Raw genomic sequence first — 19,491 nt, forward strand, 5'->3', positions numbered from 1 at the left:
GAAAGTGCAGCCCAATCAAATATTTCCCCACACCGTATTAAAAAAAATCAGCTGCCTAGCATATTTTAAAATTGCTCTTTTCATTGTTTCAATATCATATTAGCGATGTAAACGCTTTTGAAATTTAATATTACTAACAAATTCACTAGTACGCATCGAAACGAACGACCAGGCGCCTCCATCTTCTTGCACCAGGCGCCTCCATCCAGAAATACCATGCGCCTCCATTGCAATTCAATTTACGTAGCTTTTTAAGCTTTAAATTAATTTAGCATGTGTTTTATTTCGTGCGTCTACCTACATTATTTATTCTTCTTTCATATTTTAACTAAATTCACCCAGTAACACACGCTCATCCGAAACCTGAAACGACATTCCTCTGCGGTTCGATAAATACATAAACTCGATTGGGGGGTCGTTTAATCGTACACTTCATGATACCACGCGAATGAATTATGACGATGGTTTAATGATATATAGTGGGCAATATGTCATTTGTGGGCAGAAGTGGTTGGATGGCGGCCGGCGTTTGCGGCAGTTTTTGGTGTGGGTTCAAACTTACGAGAGTTAAAAAAAGTACTTGTTTCGGTTGTTTTATTAAAGTAACAAATAAACAATTTTTTGTTTCACTAAATTATTTAAATGAAAGCAAATAAAAGACAAAGTACTTACTGATAAACGGGAGCGGTCGGTGATGTAATGGTAGCGGCGTCAGTCCTCACACGACAGGACCGGTCTAAAATACCATTCAGACCAATCCCCGCGTAGCAAGGACTTACTACCCGTCTACTAAATCAGAAATGGCATGCATGTCCTGGAAGGTCATTACGCCAAGCAGAGCGAGACTGTTAAGCCTATTTTCCCTCTACCATTTCGAATAATATTGAAACAATAAAACATGGCACCATAACTCCCCACAATGCGTACTGTAGTATCATATTTTTTTTATTTTCAATAAATATACATTTCTCATTACTCCGTGGCGGTTGGTAGGGGGTATGGCCCCGGGAGCACTCTTTTTTTTTAACGTGAATCATACACTATGCACTATACAATGAATGATTTGATAGTTTAAAACCCGTTATGTTTATGTTAAAAACACGCTAACCAATGTTTTCTTCTTCTGTTTCTTGCTTGCGCCATTATGCTGCCCACAAGTCTCGCCCTCGGGCGAGATTCTACTTGCTTTCCTGCTCTAACAACGATAGTTTGGTTGGATACACGTTTTAACGGCTCGGCCCCAGGTTGGCCGCCTAGTTTCTTGGCCGTTGCTATAAAATATATGACATAGAGTAATATTTCCAAACAATTCCCTTCCATGCTGACTGATACACTGATGCCGTGTAATGTTGCACGCGCGCGCGTTACATTCTGTGTAATATGGTTGGCTGCACTGCACAGCTGTTTTCTTTGAACAGTTCTTTTTTTTGTGCAATTTGTAAATATAGTGTTCCACAAGGTAATGACCGTTTGATCCGCTGGAACGCTCGTTTTAACGGCGACCTTTTGTTGCTGTGTTGCAGACGAAATTGAACCAAACAGCTACTACACGACCGGTAACGAGATTCATATCGTAAATGTTATGTTATCGATATCTCTCTGTGCATTGCACTTTACGGAGCTTGTGTATCAGTAGTACCTGGTTGCGGTTTTCTGATCATTCATCCGTCTCTGTTTTGTATATTACTTTAGTGTTGTGTCACTTTGTAGTTTCGTTGTAAGCTTCATAAAACAATAAATTCTTCTACTAATGACGGTAACTTTTAATCGTGCTGCGCGACATTTACCCTTAGCATTTCACACTGGACGAACACTGGCCCAGCACACAAGGCATTTCAATTACAATTTACCTACACGACAAACATTACACATATGCTTATGCTCATTTTGAAATGTTGCGCTTTCTATATGTGAAGATTTGTGTTTTTTGTTGTTATTATTGGTGCTATACAAACCCAATGACCCCGCCTACAATTCACACCTCTACACTCAGGATGATAACTACGCACAAAGACGCGCCTGGTGATCATTCATGCCGATGCCAAACACTCGCCTGTGTGCGTGCGTGGATGCTGCGCACATTGTGTGCGTGTGTGCGTGTATCCTTCCCCCTATGCCGATTATACGCTTGACACATTTTTTGCATACATCATTTAAAGTACATTTTGCACGAAAAGTAAAAAAAAACCCAAGCACAACGCACCTGTACCTGTTTCTTCGAGGAAGAGAGAAAAAGGGACGCGTTGCCAGGCCGGATAAGCAAACAATACGACCAAATATACATATACATCTACATACAGGCACATGTACACCGACGATACACCCAGACGCACACGCACACACATATACACGGAGACACCGATAAGGGGGACGACTAGTTGTGGCGCACACCAGATCATACACCCAGAATCACATGAAGTATAGTTTAAGCTCACCCACGGCCACCACCCTAAAGTCCACGCTTCCATTTGCTGACACTCGGACACTCGGAAGAAACAAACAAAATGTGCCACTAATGCTTACACGTGCTGTACCGAATTTCCCTGATGTGGCCATAGCAATGAGTTCCGCTTAAACTGCTAGACTGAGGGCTGCAAAATATGCTAGCCTAAAGCATAATGCATCTGGAACTCATATTCATATAGTCACCCGCAACCCCCGCTCCCAAGCGCATCCTGACCGTCGTCTCTGGTGAATCATAATTCACTCGGCGCGCGACAAAACCCGGTCCCGGTGCCAGAAAAAAACGACAAACATTCTTAATTGATTAACTTCTATTTTCACAGCCTAGTTGTATTTTTTTCCTCTCATTTCCATCCCTTTTTTTCTGCGCTGTTTGCTTTCCATTTATTTCCCTCAAATCTCAACTTCGTCTCTTCATTTTGCCTTCATTCGCTTGTTTGCTATCTACTCACGCGCTTTTCACCAAACCCATTCCTGCAGTACCGCACACAGTGTATCTACTGGTCTGGTTTTCAATGATATCGCATCGCTATCAATCTTTCACCCCCGTCAGTTGTGCATCATTAGTATGATGACTATCCGATTTTGCACTGTGCTTGAAATCGTTGGAAACGAACCTATAGTTTTAATTGGTTTGGTGCGTAACTAATGGATTTTCCACCCTTGCTCACCCCGAAATCACCTTTTGCCTATCTCCCCCGGTCGAGGCGGCACAATACGTATGAATGTTCATTTTTATCATACCGATTAAAAATTATGTGAATGGAAGATACATAACAAAGGTACAGTTGATTCGTTGATATGGCTTTACCATAAAAGCGCACACATCTACGCGTGCTTACGTATTCATACATTCGCCATTCGCACACACTCTCATTCACACACACATACACGCAAACATTTGGATCCTAAAAGATCCGTTGCAATCTTGCCTACACACCCCACACCGTCTGTTACGCTTATTACACACTGTTCCGTTTTGCTAAACGCATGGCACTCAGATTACAATTCAGGCTAAAATACATGAGGAAAACAAACAAACAAACAAACAAAACTTTTAAAATAAAATATAAAACATCGATACACGGTTGCACGCAAACGCACATTGCCGAAATCTTCCCAGACAGTGACCGCACGGTATATCAGGGTTTGGTAAGCCGGTTTAAAACAGATCCTCCATAGCTGGTGGGACCTTTCGGGTTCGGGTGGGAAAGGGGTGCAGGGGTGGAGAGGGGGAAATGTTTTGTATTGCAGCTTCTGCTTTGGATGTTGCCCGCAAGATGGATGGATTTGACTGGTGGGGTGGGGGATGGTGAAGCGAGTTATCCGTGTCGCGAAATCACGCCTCAAACCATGCTTTCCTTTTCCGGCGTTGGTTGCAACTCGCCAAACCCGGTAACTCCACCGACACCGACCGGCAGGACGCCCACCTTGCGCAGCGAACTGTCGCTCGATTTAAACCCATTGCCGTGTATGAAGCCGACCAGCCAGGATTTGATCGAGCTGCGTGTCAGGGACTTTTTGCTACAGCTATCCTCATCCGGCATGCCGACATGCTCGAGCGAGTACCAGCGCTTGCTGCTGCTGTTGTTCGTGTACAGTCCGGGACAGTCGTGTTCCTGCGGGGTCGTGAGAGACGTCTGCCGCGTGAGCAGCGGACAGGTGGCCTGCTCTTCCGCTGCCCCATTGCCGATCGAACCGTTGCAGTTGTTGTTGTGCAGATATTTGTGGTATGCCGCCTCACTGTGACTGTTGTTCGGTTCCGGTACGCGACACTTTACGTTGCCCAGGACGGTCAGTTTGCCCGACCCGAGCTGCAGCTGTTCGTCGTGCTGTCCCCGGACGGAGTCCACAATGGATTCGTGGCTGATCGTGGACACAACTGTCGGGGCCGGTGCGAACGTCTGCGAACCGGTGCGTGACGGTGCGGCAATCGTTTTCCCCAGCCGGGGTACGCGTTTGGCCAGTGCGTCCAAACGCTTACGTCTAGGCTCGATCGTGACGGGGAAGGGATCGAGTGAACGGCTCTCGCGTAACAGTGCCGCTTCCGGCGATCGGCCCCCATTAGCTGGCATGTTGCTGCAGAGCTGCTTGTAATCGTCCGCCGACGTAATCGAGCGCAGTTTGTGACTCAACCGTTTACCAGGACTGTTGCCAAATAACGCTCGCTTCAGGTTGTCGCTGGAGGCAATTTTACTGCTGCCGAGCGCTGTGGTTGCTGTGGGTGCATTAGTGACAGTCGGTCGCTGATCCAGCGTACACTGCGAATCGTCATCCGCATCGTCCAGCGCTATCGAACCTTCGCGTCCGGCCGGATCTGGTCGGCGGGGTGGCGGAGAATCGGCACGCAACGGTACCATCGGCCCGAACATGGATCCCTGCAGGCTATAGCTGCTTTCGTGATCCGCTCCACCACCAACACCGACCCGATGGGCGCACGATTGACGTCTGCTGCCCGGCATGTAGCTCCCCATCCCGCTTATGTTGCTGATCATGCCGCCTCCCGGCAGTCCGATGATGCTCGGATGTCGCGAATCGTACGTCATCTTAGGGCTACGCCGTGGTCGACAGAACAGTGGTGGTGGAAGATCTCGCACGTCCACCGGAATCTTCTGGATGGCCTGTTCCGTTGCGGCCTCGAGCCAGTACGTCATCACTTCGCCCTTGCCCTTCATTGCGATCAGACCCCGCTCGATGATCACGTATCCGCCCAGCGTGTCGAGCGCATCCTTGCACTGCTGCGAGATGTGTATCTTGAGTGCCTCCCCGTTCGATTCCATGCGTGACGCTGTGTTGACTGTGTCACCGAACAGGCAATAGCGCGGCATAGTAAGACCGACCACGCCCGCCACGACCGGCCCCGTATGGATGCCGATGCGCAGTTTTAGCGTTTCGTTAGGCCGATGTGCAATCCGGTGGCTGCGTACCGCTTGCAGCAGCTCCAGGGCCATCGAAGCGATCTCACCGACGTGCCGGTTTCCATTCGTGATTGGCAATCCGGATACCTGTGAAGTGAAGTGGAAAAGTGGGATAAAGCATGATTATAAACCAAAAACCCGAAAACAAAACAGGATGTCATGTGAACTGCACACTTACCACCATGTACGCGTCACCGATCGTTTCCACCTTGTACACGTCGTAACCCTTGATGATGCGATCGAACACCGTGTACAGATCGTTCAGGAAGTTGACGACCTGCAACGGTGTGCTTTCGGCTGACATCGCTGTAAAACCAACAATGTCACTGAAGTAGATCGTCACCGAATCATACGATACTGGCTCGACGCCGAGCCCTTTGGTCAGTTTCTCTGCCACCGGCTGGGGCAGCATGCGGTGTAGCAGATCCTCCGTCTTGCGCTTCTCCTCGCACAGCAACCGCGTTCGATCCTGCACGATCTCCTCCAGGTTGTTTGCGTACTTTTCCATCATTTCCATCATCTGGTCCATGATGTTTTTCGACTTTCCGCCACGCATACGCTTTAACCGATTCCTGCGTTAAAACGAAACGTAGATTAGGGCACGATCACCCGGCATGATCTAGCAGTGGCGAACCTCACTTACCTAATGTTGGGAAAATCGGGCCGCAGATCGGCATTTTCGTCCCAGCAGTCACGTATGCAGTTGATCACATAGTCGGACACATTTTCGTTCTCGATCACGCTCTCGATGTCGGGCCGGAACGGTTCCCGGCCCGGTTCGGGCAAACCTTTCACCCGATCGATGATTTCTTTCGGTTCCAGCTCGGTGTACCCGAACGGACCCCTGCGGCCAATGATTTCGAACAGTATGATCGCGAACGCGTACACGTCCCCCTTCTGGCTACCGTAAGCGTTCGGTTGACGCAACAGCTCCGGCGACTTCCAGAACAGATCTAAAACGAAAATAAAGAACAGATGTAGCGGGTCCCGTTTGCCATGCCACTTGAAGTGTGAAGTGATGAGATCTTACTTCGATAGTGCTGATGTTCACCGATCGATTCGTTCTCCGCACAGTGGCGAAGATCGTGCAAACCAAAGTCCGTCACCTGCAGCATCCAGCGCGACGTCACGACACAGTTGGACGATTTCAAATTACCGTGATAGTTTAAAGCTGAACTGTGAATGTAGATCATTGCCTGTACACGGAGAGCACGCACCGGGGACCAATAAAGGACACAAGAGCACAGCGAATGAACGAGAAACTAGATTAGCGAAAACTCAATTGGACGTTTACCATCGTGCCCGGTACTGGTTGCCGCGATGGCTGTGCTGGAAATCGAAACGAATCGATTCGCTCACCTTAATTAAATCATGCACCAGTGATGCAATAAATAAATCATCTAGCTTGATATCCTCGTTCTCGATGATATCGTACAGGCTTCCCTTGGCACAATAATCAGTGACTAGTAATATCCGCATCGGTTCCACGCAAGCCCCGATGAAGCTATTGATGTTATCGTGCCGGAGGTCGCGCAGCAGTCGCATCTCCTTCATGATTTCGCGCGAGATGTCCTTGCGGCGGGAAAACTTTAGCTCCTTGATGCGCACCACCACACTCCGGAAGCGGGCGGTGGGCGTGAACACCTGGTTCGAGCACCGCGATCCAAACGATTGGGCGCTGGCCAGGCTGAGCTGTACGGCGTCGAACGGCGATGAAACACAAGAAAAACGGACGAGAGAACGGAAAGACGGATAAATAAGCAAAGAAGCAACAAGTTTCACGACGAATACCGGTGGCCGGTGCCGAACATCACGTGCCGAGTTTTACGCCCGGAAGCATTGGGAATCGTTCATCAAATGCATCATGTTTTATTACCGCTTCCAAGTATATCAGTGCAAGTGCAATGAGCCGCTTGCAGATGCATTTGTGTGCCGGTAGAATGGAATATGAAAGTGAGTGAGCAGTGAGCAGTTTGACTCATCAATTAACCATGGCATCCCATGAAATGAATGACTTGGTCCGTTTTGCAATAAAATGATATCCCATTTCCGTTCAGTAATTGAAAAATTCAATCAAACAACCAAAATTAGGCCCCTTTTCATGTTTCATACCTTTCGAAATACTAAAAGCACACTGTGCATATCGAATGCCATTAAATCCTCCAGCTAAAGTGCAAACTAATGGCAGTGGAATGGAAGGTATCAAAATGTTTTACAGCTAATGGTGTTTGATTTGAAGGCAGACGTCAACAAGGAAGCTAATTTGCACTATGTACCATTTAAAGCAGCCCTTTTCCACTATACGATGCGAATGCGACTGCGAAATCCATCTTGGCATGTTGACTTTTCAATCAGTTTCAAGCATGGTTTTAACCGTAAACGTTAACGAGATGTAACGTGCGAGGAACTGGAATGGCTACTTCACTGCCAATATGCTTGCCCCGGAGAGCGTAACCGCATCCCTGCATCCCATTTACCAACCGAACTTACCTTGCTCGGTGAGGACACAATTTCCGTGTTGAAGTACCCCTTGATGTCGCCCGGATCGATCTTCCACAGCAAACCCTCGATTTCTAGCTCGATTTTCCATTTGCGATAGATGCTCATCGTGATGACGCCCGCACAGAAGAGTATCAGTGCGAGGACACCGGCCACCACCATCGACATGATATGGGTGTCATCTTTCATGCAGTGCTCGTTCATAAAGCCACAGGACGGCTCATCCATCGGTCGGTCCGATCCGGGCCAGTCGATCGCATTCCCAACCTTGGACAATTTAAACTCCTGCAAAGAACGTACGCGAAGAGGTGGGTTAAGCCAATGAAATGGGGTAGGAGAATATTTATTTATGACGTGCAGAATGTCCAGCAAGAACGGATCGCTTAGAATGGGAGCAGAAAAGGATGGATTATATGTGTACACCCGTATATGTCGAAACAAGAGCATCGGTGACTAACCGAACAAAAAAAAATATCATCCTCTCAGTATGACAGTGATTCTACTTTGGCCATGACCGAACGGAAGCTTTTCGATTTGTATAACCGGTGGATTTTTTTCCCTCCTTGCCTATCCATAATTTCCACACCACCTACAATGAGCCCCCGTTTGATTGCGCGTGATGCGATGGTACAATGGGTAGCTTAACTACCCGCCAGTCGGCCAAAGAGTAAATCCGGCGTGGAAACCGAATTCGGACAATGCAAAGCTCGTTACTGCTCGCCTGTTGTGCTGTGGCCCGAGAGTGGAGTTGAAAATAATTGATAATCCTTCAGGACTCGTACAAAATCCCCCAACGGCCACGAATGAGTACCATTGTGCGGGTGAGCGGGGACAATCATTTACATTCGGCGATCCCTTCCGCCAATTGTCATTTCCTTTTGCGTTCAACTTTGTCGCTAGCGTGCGGAAGGGCTGGCACTGGACGCTCGTTTGTGTGCTTGGTCTGTAAGGTGGGTTTGGCGCTGACGGAATGAAGTAGTCACTGATTGAGTATATTGAGCTTTTTTTCTGATTGTCCTTGCGTTGCGGTTGTCTCTAGATACGCATCTGGAGCGCTTTGGGAGGAGTATCCTGCTGAGCACAAGATTACGATCAACGTCACGGTAGCAACTCAGCACATAGTAGCAATTCTTGAGGAGAGTAAACAAGGCGCATTGTCCATGAATCAAATCCTGGTGGGTTGCAGGACAATCAGCAGTGTAACCAATTGTTAATAAATAGGATAGAATAAAAAAACTGATTCTATTCGACTGCGGATGGAAGCTACGGGCTATCCACAAATAGACTTGCATAGAAGTCTAGCCGTCTTCGGCACATTCGTTACACAACGTCACTTGTAATTAGAGACGCTAAGCAAACACACAAACAAATAACCAACATGGCCACTACATTCATTATCGTATTTCACTTCCAGACGCAAAGCGAAGCAAGTACGTTTAGCACGTGAAAGTGTTTAATTTCACAAACGCAAAAACATTTTAAATTACATACAACTTCCGTTCTAGCATAGTTTGGGCATGTGATTGCTGATGCACTTTAGCAGCACAACAATTGAAGCGCGGTGTAGACCATTAAATACACGGTGCGGTGTGCGGTCAGCATAAAAACTTTAAATTTGTAACAAAAGACAATTAGTTCGCTGTTTGGAATTCAACCAGGCGAATAAATAGACTATTTGGATAATTTACGCTTCATTTCAGCACTAAACAGACATAATATACTTTCAAAATGTTTGCATCATGCGCATGAACTGGAACATGTCAACGGGTTTCATGTTCCTCCTAATAAATTTGGTGTCCGTGTAGCAATATACTACTATGCCAGTAGGAATAGATCTTGCATACATTCTATCCTCTGCCAGTTCTCCATGTCCACAATACCTACAACCAATGCATAGTGAAATGAATTGTTCCCTTCAAATAATTCAAATTATTTAAGATACTAACGATGAGTTACGCGGTAGGTAACGCTTCGATACTGAGATTCGATATTGCTACCCAGTCTACACTACAGAGCTAACGGCCCAGTTAATCGTAAGTACGGAAACAATCACGACTCACTCACTGGAATTTCATCGTTTCGATGCTGGTTCGTGTCGTTCAGTTGTTGTGGTTGCCGCATCTGAAAGTGTGCAACCGGGCGCATCTGGTATATGCAAGAAAAGTTGGCCTCCTCGTAAAACTCTCGCTTAAGTGCCAGCACGGAAAAGTTACCCTCCGAATCGCCATATTCGTCGATCTTAATTGTCGCACCAGCAACACCTACAAACAGCACAAAACGAGAAACATTTTAGATATATTATCGCCACTTTCAATCGCTTACAGCTTAGTGGATGGTTTTTGCACTTACTGTGGTACGTTCGGTTGTTGATGATGGTTTGAATGATCTTCGTACCGTTGCTGGCCACGTCCCGGATCACGTCGCTCGTCAACGGCCGATGCTGTTGTTCCTCCTTCAGCAGCTTATCCAGTGCCCAGGCGTACAGCTTCACCGAATCGTACAGATAGGCGGCATAAATTGACACGTACTGTGATGTGAACCGGAAAAACGGATACAAATAAGCGTAACAGTACTGACTCCTTATCCAAATGTGCAAAGAAAATGGCGTAAATATGCTATTACTGTCGAGCGAAAAGGGAACAAGAAAAATTCTTCTCCGGCAAAACCCACCGCAAAGAGATTGCTTTGATCCATCAAAAGGCATTCTACGCTGGAATGAGTTACAGCCTGAAGCTATGCAATGTTTGACGTTTTTTGTCTTACTTCGGAACAACCAAAACCGACCATTTTCAATACCAGCAACGCAAGGGAAAAGGCTTTACAAAGGCATCGCTTTTTTTTTTTTTTTGAAACCCAGAATAACGAAACGTAAGAAAATCATTGCACACCATCATTGAGCAAAGCGTTAAGGGCTTTGGATTCGTTAGAGGAAATTAACCTTCACAAACTGATGGAACAGCGACGGTTGCTTGAAGAAGAACGGCTCCTTCTGTGTGTACTCGCGCACTTTGTTCGTGAACGCTTCGAACGTGGGCAAGGGTTCGGAGGCGACAACAACAAGCAAACTTTTGCTACGCCGCTCAAAGTGCCCCGGCAGGTCCATGCAGTTTCGCACGTTCGGTGGCTTTTCCGCCCGCCACAGATACTTGTTCGACAATCTGCAAAGCGAAAGAACAGAAATGAAGATACAGGCATGATTAGCATGAGAGTGGAAAATTATTGATTGATTACAATAATTGAAGATTATATAGTTTTATAAAACAATGTATTTAAACAGTTAGCTTAAGAGCAAAATAGGAGCAAAATTAAATACTAAATTAAACAAAGAAATTCTCTAGTATCTTCCCGTTTCGTACCTGCGAATCCTACATCGGCTGAAAATGAAATGGGTTAGCCTGAACCAGAAGAAATTTGAAGATCTTCTGAAGTTGAAATCAGAGAGCATGGCACTCGTGGAAAGAAACCCCTATTATTTTTTTAAGGAAGCACAATCCAAAGCACGACAGCACTAAAATAAAATTCCCCCAACTAGAGTAGAGGGAAGCAGGCGAGAAGTTTTCCCAATGAGCCTATCACCCTAAACTGCTGGCAAGACAAATAAAAATGCTGTTTGTGAGGTTGGGGTTCGGGGTTTTGGAAATTTAATAATATCCCTTCCATTTTCATACGATGTTTGGAATGTAGCAATATGTTCTAGAGCACTATGCAAAGCGTATTGCCGAAATGGACCCCTTTTACGTAAGCTTGACCTACACACGAAGATAAAAACCACACACACGCAACTTACTTCTGCGAATAAGTCATCATGTCGGCGGATATTACGAGATATTCGCCTTTGGCAAAGAGCTGCATACCGTCCATGGTGGCCATCATGTCAACGAGCTGATTGCTGTTGCCGAGGAACACATAGATGCGGGTCCTGTTCATCGTTTTCTGTATGACCTGTGAACGAGCATGGAAAGTGTAACCGAAAAAGAGAAGAGAGAAAGAAAACAAACAAACACACACGTTGAAATACGAGGTGAACGAAATGGTTTGAAGTACATATAGAGGACGATACACCGTTCATATACATTAGCAGGAGTAGGAGATTAATGTTAGTAAGTGAATGAATGTTGTAGTGAACGTTAAAACCAAAATTAAGCACTCGTTCAACGTAGATCCACTATGGGAAAGGGAGGGAAAAAAACTTATAAAAGACCTATTAATAAAACTGGATTGTACTTTAATTTAGACCTTGCGGTTGTGAGAAATAAAAGTTTGCTACTCCCACCGTGGATAACCCGATTCAATTATCCCGTGTCCGTTGGCGCGCTCGTGAAACGAGGGAACATTTAGCAACCATCGGAATGCGTTGCTCTAACTCGCTTGCCTCGCGGCAAGGCGGAATGAATGGATAAGGGTTATCTGTCCGAAAGAACAGATCGAAAGACACCCGTCAACCCTATTCAAACGTGCTGGGGCGTAAGCAAAACAAACATTCCCTTGCCATAAACAAGGGCCAACGGTACTACTCGTCGGCGTACTACTGTCGGGTGGTGCAAAGTGGGCGCGATGCGTGCAATACGTGCGGGGCTGAATGGTGCGGATAGTTGAACAACAACCGAAACTTTCTGCTCTAGACAACATTTAATTATTTATGTAATAATATAATACCGTGTACCAATATCCACTACGGCAGCAGTCCATATCGTCCTGGCAGCACTTGTAGTTGTCGAACACCATCTCGACGTGGTTGACGGACAGGTTGTTGCGGGTGGCTTGCGCTTCGAGCGAGGTCGCCACGTTCTTCCACAGCTGCTCGTGGATGATGGAGAACTTGCGCCAGCCGTAGTAGGTCAGCAGGGAGATGATGGATTTGGTAACCTGCAAAAGCGAGATGCGAAACATGCATTAGCCGTGCTTCTGTAAACGCGAAACATTTAATTGCGATGGATGTTGCGGATGTTGTTCGTTTGTGTGTCTATTACACGATACCTATTAGACGACCATTTAACCTTTCGCAAGGAAATTATGTTTGGAAATTTTATCATTCCACGTCAACCAGAGCTACAGATGCATATTATCAAAGGCTGCAAACTAGTTTGATGAATTGAAATGAAATTGAATTTAAATAGTCCACTCCTTACGCCGCTGCAGTGCATCCGTTACTGCAAGAACTGTCAAACATCAGAAGAACTGCACGAAAAGCTACTGCAGACAAGGAGTTTGCATTTCGTTCAGCTGCACGAGTTTCGGCACTTGAAAAGAAACCTAAAATAAAGCATAATTTACATCCAACAAAGCGAGTCCGAGCATAAATATGTTGGTCGTCTCAATGTGAAATGCAGTCAAGGTGAGTTCGCACAGTGGAGGGTAGCATGGTAATCACTCAAAGGCATCACTATCACATTCTCCAACACAGCACACAGCCCGACTCCAACTATCACATGTTGAAATAAAAACCAGCCACAACACCATATAGTATTGAAATGTAATAATAAACGCTACAATTACTGCTCGAAAACGATCCAAATAGCGTTTGTTATAATGGTGCCGTGACCAGGATACTAACGAATATCATGTTTGCAACTTGAATTTCGTTCGATATCTAACCAAGACGTAATTCAAATGAATAAAAAAATGTATTTTGGGTATCAGTTTACCTATTTTTTTCCATTATTTCTTTTGCCATACAAGAGAAGCGTACGTGACAAGCAAAAAAAGTTGCCCAGGAAATTGGACCCTCTGCGTAAAACCGGCGCGTGTGCCACCCGTGCCACCTGACACCAACATGAGCCCACACGGCCCGACGCCCGACGCACGCAATTTTTCATTCATTCAACAGCTTCAAAGCTGCTGGATCAGTACTTCCGATCACGAGGCTCCAGTAAATTCCGTGGTATCAACTTTACCTTCTTGGAATCGAAATCCGGAAGTGATAATTGCCGCGAGTGAGCAACGCTAATTTGCAAACGCTTCGTTTTTGCTACTGTTACTGCAAATGTCATCACACCGACGGCCACTGGTCGCCGTTTCACCTTCCAAAAACACCACGGACGGAAGTATTATTTTTAGAGGAACGCTTACAGGAAGAAATTTGCTGACATGTGTGCCGGTTACCGGCACCCGAAGCAACAAGTGGTGGGCTTCCATTGAAGCAGCGAAAATAAAACAAACCGTGCCGCTGGTCCATGGTGTCAGCGAAATTGAACGCCACCAGTTTGCGCCCTTTTGCCCGACAGGAAATATTTGTACCCCAATTTGCCGGCTGCACAGTGAGTCAACCGGGCGAATCGGGGTAATCGGAAACGCTCTCGTATTGGCAGAAAAAAAAACGAAACAGATTAAAAAGATCTTCGCTGACAGAGTGGTTTAATTACATTTTCTTCTTCCGTGAAGGTGTTTCTTTCGCTCCACTTTCAAACGCAGGCAAATCGATCAATATGCTAAGTACACGCTTCCGTTAGATTGGTTTGACGTTTCGGGATTGGTTTTCACCATTCGCTTTGAGTATCCAGCTTTTTTTTTGAGGAGGATGAACGCACAACGTTCTGCTGATAGCGTACGAAGACGAACCATTTCGTGAATTATCTAACGTTTTGTCTATGTTGGTTTGTAGATTTTAATTTACTTTAAATCTTAGACAAGGTACATCACCGAGCAGGATTGGTAAATTTGTTGATTTAGGACAGCGTCGTAACGTAGCAACTAAAACACAACCTTGTCACAAGCTGTTTTCTAGCGCAAACATTACGATTTAGAGCATCCTAGCAGCATCTCGTTTCAATTACACACAACCCCTGGTGCTGTTTGGTGCATTACCTTTTTCTTGCAATGAATATTGCCCATTTGTGGGGGGAAAATTGCCGTTACCATCAGCGAGTAGGAAGGAAAATGTGTCCCACAGCTAGGAGAATCAAATGCAAACAGAAACACCCCATTTTCACGTACCTGAGTATCGGGTGGCTCGGTTCGGGCGAAGGTAGGAATTGGTGAGCTGCGTTGCAGCTCGGAACATCTCTGCAAATAAAGGCAAAAGTGGACGTTGTTAGATTTTATTCGCCACATTAACTAAAGCTGTGAATGAGTCGAAGTTTGTTAAAACAAAAATATGACTTAAGAAAGTGTGTTATAAAAAGTAAAACCGATGACAAAACAGCTACATTAAATAAAACATTCATAATAATAACGAAATACGTGAAATGGATGTTAACTTTCGACCCGTGAGCTTGGTAAGTTCAGTAAAATAAAATACAATACAAAGTTGCATAATCAAGCATTAAACCAGGTACCATAACCAGTGTCCGTTTCCAATCAAAAGATCATCACCGATCCCATATCTATGTCACGCAGCACGATATTCTCGGTGACAGAAAACAGCGACGGTATTTACTATTCAGCAGAGTTAATTAGCAATCATCAATTACCATAACCGAATGCTTCACTGCGCCTTGCCAGGGTAAAAACACCAACACAAAGCAACTGTCGCTCGATCGAACGCACAAGAATGCTGATAATTATGCAGGAAGACGTCCACCACTGTCATCCAGCAACCAGCCACCCAATCAAACAGCACCACCACTGTGTGGACCGAACGGATCGAATGCACTCAGCGGCACTGCGTTTATGAACCAATTCATCTTTCTCCTCACTTATCGATGACCGTTCCGCCCGTTCAAACACACATTTGACGCGTCCGTGTGGCAGCGCATGAAATACACTTCCAGATGCCCATGGTGCAAACACAACAGGCTGGTGTTATTTTTAGAGCGACATTATTCATTTCGTGCGACACTTTTCGACATTGTTCTTGATGCAGTCAGCCCCGGGCGCAAAAGGGTCAACTACGGTGAGTGAAGATGCTTAGATAGGGCTAGATAGGACGTGTGCGCCGTCACTGCAGTCCAACCGCTGCCGCTCGTGACAGCATCGTTAAAGCCACGTCATGTCAAGTACAAACAAGCGAAAGGTCGAATCAATTTTTTATTTTAGTTTTGCACGCCTTATCGGTCGATGCAATCGGTGTTGATGATGAAAGTAAAGTAACTGTAGGCAGATGGGTTGCATTAATGTGAAGAATGCATCCACTGATTAGAAAAAAACGCTTTGAACGCGTAAATCATCGTCAGCGCAAGTCGAAAGTCACCATCACTATCGTGCAGGATGACGAAGATTATTAAACATACTTTGTGAAAAGCACTCAATGAAATGAAGAATGAAATTAATTAGGTGTTAAGAATACTAAAGCTACCAGATTAGGATTTATTTAAGCATATAAGGTGTGCAAGTAAGTTGCCAGAGTTTAAAAGAAATAAGAATTCATTACATTACGGGCAGAAGATCCAAAATATGAGTGACATCTTCCGAAAACCCGCTTGAAACTTATTTGCACATATGCAGGGTTTACACAGCCAATCGGGCATCGTAAATCCCATTGTGTATGAAGACCAGGTGGACTCATCCCATGTAAATTGACGACTAAATTTTGGAAGCAGCTGCTTATAAGTTCTACTAAAATCGTTTTTTGTATTATTATCTGTGTTATCTGTGAATGCGTGTGTCAATGATTTCATCCGTTCTGTCAAATGTGACATCCGTTCTGTAAAATTGGTTAAAAGATAGGCTATTGTCTTCTTACACTCACGACATTGGTAAATCCACTAAATGTCGTCCTCAACCGTCACTTTGCCACCGTAAAGCTAGCAATGGCATTGAGAACTTTGAATCGGTCACCGTAAATACCTTATTTAAGTTAAAACCTATTAACCTGATTAAACGTACCTGATTAAAAATAAAATTTTTAATGGTTAATATTAAAAAATATAATTTAACAAACCCAGATATACTAGAGAATTCAAAACAAATGAGATAATAATACACTGGATACTATTTGTATAATTGCGCTGAATAAAAAAAAATGTTGTATTTTGTCATTTTTAACATTAAAAATTATAATTTTACCAATTGTAAATGAAATCACAACAATTATTTCACCTTGGATCTCTGGAGCCAATTTGATAAACCAGAATCAAAAGAAAACGTAACGACCAAATCAGGTATTTACGGTGACCGATTCAAAGTACTCAATGTCATAGTATGTTTACGCTGACCGATTTGCTGTGTAAACCCTGTATTTATCATTATTCTGATTGTATGATACGTTTTACATCAGCAGTATGCTAAAGAATTGAACGCACTGTGAACGAGCTTAACCAGTCAACTAATTACTAAACAAAAATCCTCAAATAAAACTATTTAACAATAAAACGCTGCCCTTCGCACTTTTTAAAAAACCAAACAGAAGAACTGGGACGATATTAACTAACTGATTGTATATATTAAGAGTTACTTTCACTATTTTCGGCATACTTACATACGAGATCATTGGTATGTCGCGACTCTGTGAAACGATCGCTTCGGTCTGGCAGGTACCCTCTGGTCCGAAGAATGCGGCCACACCATCACAAATCATCTCGGTGATGACACGTGTGGCGACAACCGTTTCGCCGCGCGTATCGTTCCACCGCAGGGCGAGCGTCACGTTCGGCAGCAGCTCCGGATCGTTGTTGATCTCGTCCAGGGCCATCGTGAGGGCGCCCGAGATGGTGAGGCCCTGCTTGTCGATCAGATCACCCTTGACCGCGGTCAGATAGCCGAGCGTCAGCACCGTCCGATTGTTGCGGAACTTCTGGTCCGGTGAGTTCTCCGGCATCTTCGTAATGTACGAGCCGGACGAGTGCGTTTGCTGCTGCTGCTGCTGCTGCTGGGTGGATGACTGATGCTGAAGCAGCAGTGACTGAGGTTGATACGGGTCATGATAGAGCGGTAGGGCCGAGGATGCAGACGCTTCGGGGACGGTCGGGCTCCCGGAGCCGCCGGAACCGCCGCTCGGCGTGAGACCGATACCGGCACCATTCGGGCCGGAATTCAGGGCCACCACGGCCGGGACATGACCGAACGCCACCGAGAGCAGTGCAAGCAGTAGGACGGGCCAACGCGTCATGGCCCCCTCGAATGGGGCCGATCAGCGCGACTCCAACCGATTTCGAACACCGGCTGTGGAAGAGAAAATCGAACAGAATTCGTTTAGCAATCGATGAAAGAAGGTATTATCAACGTTTAAAGACGCTTAGCACACTTAAAGCCAACCTTTAAGGGTTGAGTCGCTTCAACACCCCTCTAATTTGCTCATTTCCTACACTACATTCCCCTATTTAATGTTTAAGGCCACCGCCGGGGAATACATTCCAACCTTTCGACCGTCTAATCCACCGATGAATCAAAAGTCAAAGTACATCGCCGTACGTAACCAAAGCGTGCGGCGAACTAAACCATGGTGGCGGTACGGGAATTACACTAACTAGCAACGCGAAATAACCTTCGCATGAAGAAAGCGTTTTTGATTCGCTCACTCATGCATCTAATTATGTTAGGCGGCTCTGTAATCTTTCAGCTCTCGTTAGCGATCCAGTGTGCGGCATGAAACAGGACCCCAAAGCGCAGGTAACCCACAGGACGTTTGGGTGAAAATCGTAATTAATCAGCTTCCATTCCAGCAGGTTCGGTGCTGGTACTATCGGGTTTGATGGATAAGTTATTATAAACTTATGGCAGTAATAAAGGTAGAGAGTTGCGACTGTTTAAGCTGAAGTATATTAAAGTGATTTACTATTTAAATGCTTCAATTATTTGGACGCAATTTAAACACATAGCCACTGTTCAAAAGCTCTCGATTTACTTATCAATCGGCAACCGGTTGCACAACAGAGATGCATAACTCTAACGCCAGTGGCAAATTCACCCTCCCATCCTTAGAACTCGCGTCAAAACCCGCCTCATGATGGAGCTAAATGGATGCGCGTGCAAATGCATGTGGAGCTGCCGAGATTCATAGTTCGTCGTCCATCGAGAGTTATGCTCGGAACGAACACACGGCTTCTCGGTGAAAGGCTGCCCAGGGGTTTCCGCACAAGCACTGTTAGAACGTATCGTGTGCGCTGTTCTCACCTCACCCCATCGCCCGGCTAGGTCACGTGCCTGGATGATTATTCGATCAAATGTCATCCGTTGGCAAATAGTAGCACACTGCTTAACGCCATCACGTGGACGGCACTCTCACTCTTACCTACCGTAATGGAGGTGCTGTTTTAATTCCCGAAATTAAATGTGTACGTCCAATGGTTTATGATTTGTGCACATGTTTAGAAAAAAGTATGACTGTGTGGCAAACATTAGTATAATTATCTAAAATAATTAAATATTATTACATTAACATTAATTCTAAAATTAGAAGAAGTAGACGAAGAAGAAGATCATTAAATATTCTAATAATGTTTTCAATTTAACATTATTTAATTATTATTTTCAAACATTGTATGAAAGGAGAGTCTATTGTTTATGTGTTTGCTTATGTTATCACACCACAAGTATCGGTTACATAACGAGATTCTTAAAGCTTTCGTCTACCACGACCATGACTAACCTTTGCCTAACCATCCCTTCCACCAATGTATGAATCGAGCAATAAATGTCATTTATTCTAACTTATGCTCAGCAAAAAAAACGTTATCAATAGCCAAATGAAAACGATTTTGCACCACGGTAAATCCACCAAGTGGCGATTCGTGTC

The 19,491-nt window shown here is 45.2% G+C and overlaps 1 protein-coding gene across 1 annotated transcript in view; it reads right to left on the bottom strand.

Moving 5' to 3' along the window:
- Positions 1 to 3,809: 3,809 nt before the first annotated feature.
- The window catches only part of LOC128710276 (receptor-type guanylate cyclase Gyc76C-like), a 40,188-nt gene continuing 24,506 nt past the window's right edge, over positions 3,810 to 19,491 (bottom strand). Inside the window, exons 2-14 of the mRNA XM_053805322.1 lie at positions 17,236 to 17,918; positions 14,814 to 14,882; positions 12,537 to 12,746; positions 11,668 to 11,822; positions 10,819 to 11,038; positions 10,230 to 10,407; positions 9,945 to 10,141; positions 7,872 to 8,165; positions 6,741 to 7,073; positions 6,412 to 6,577; positions 6,025 to 6,334; positions 5,560 to 5,953; positions 3,810 to 5,468 (exon numbers count right to left, since the gene is read on the bottom strand). Of these exons, the coding sequence (XP_053661297.1) occupies positions 3,810 to 5,468; positions 5,560 to 5,953; positions 6,025 to 6,334; positions 6,412 to 6,577; positions 6,741 to 7,073; positions 7,872 to 8,165; positions 9,945 to 10,141; positions 10,230 to 10,407; positions 10,819 to 11,038; positions 11,668 to 11,822; positions 12,537 to 12,746; positions 14,814 to 14,882; positions 17,236 to 17,865 (4,815 nt within the window). The 5' untranslated portion in view covers positions 17,866 to 17,918. The remainder of the gene's footprint in view (positions 5,469 to 5,559; positions 5,954 to 6,024; positions 6,335 to 6,411; positions 6,578 to 6,740; positions 7,074 to 7,871; positions 8,166 to 9,944; positions 10,142 to 10,229; positions 10,408 to 10,818; positions 11,039 to 11,667; positions 11,823 to 12,536; positions 12,747 to 14,813; positions 14,883 to 17,235; positions 17,919 to 19,491) is intronic.

This window comes from Anopheles marshallii, chromosome 2, assembly GCF_943734725.1.
Source record: "Anopheles marshallii chromosome 2, idAnoMarsDA_429_01, whole genome shotgun sequence".
Taxonomy (NCBI): Eukaryota; Metazoa; Arthropoda; class Insecta; order Diptera; family Culicidae; genus Anopheles; species Anopheles marshallii.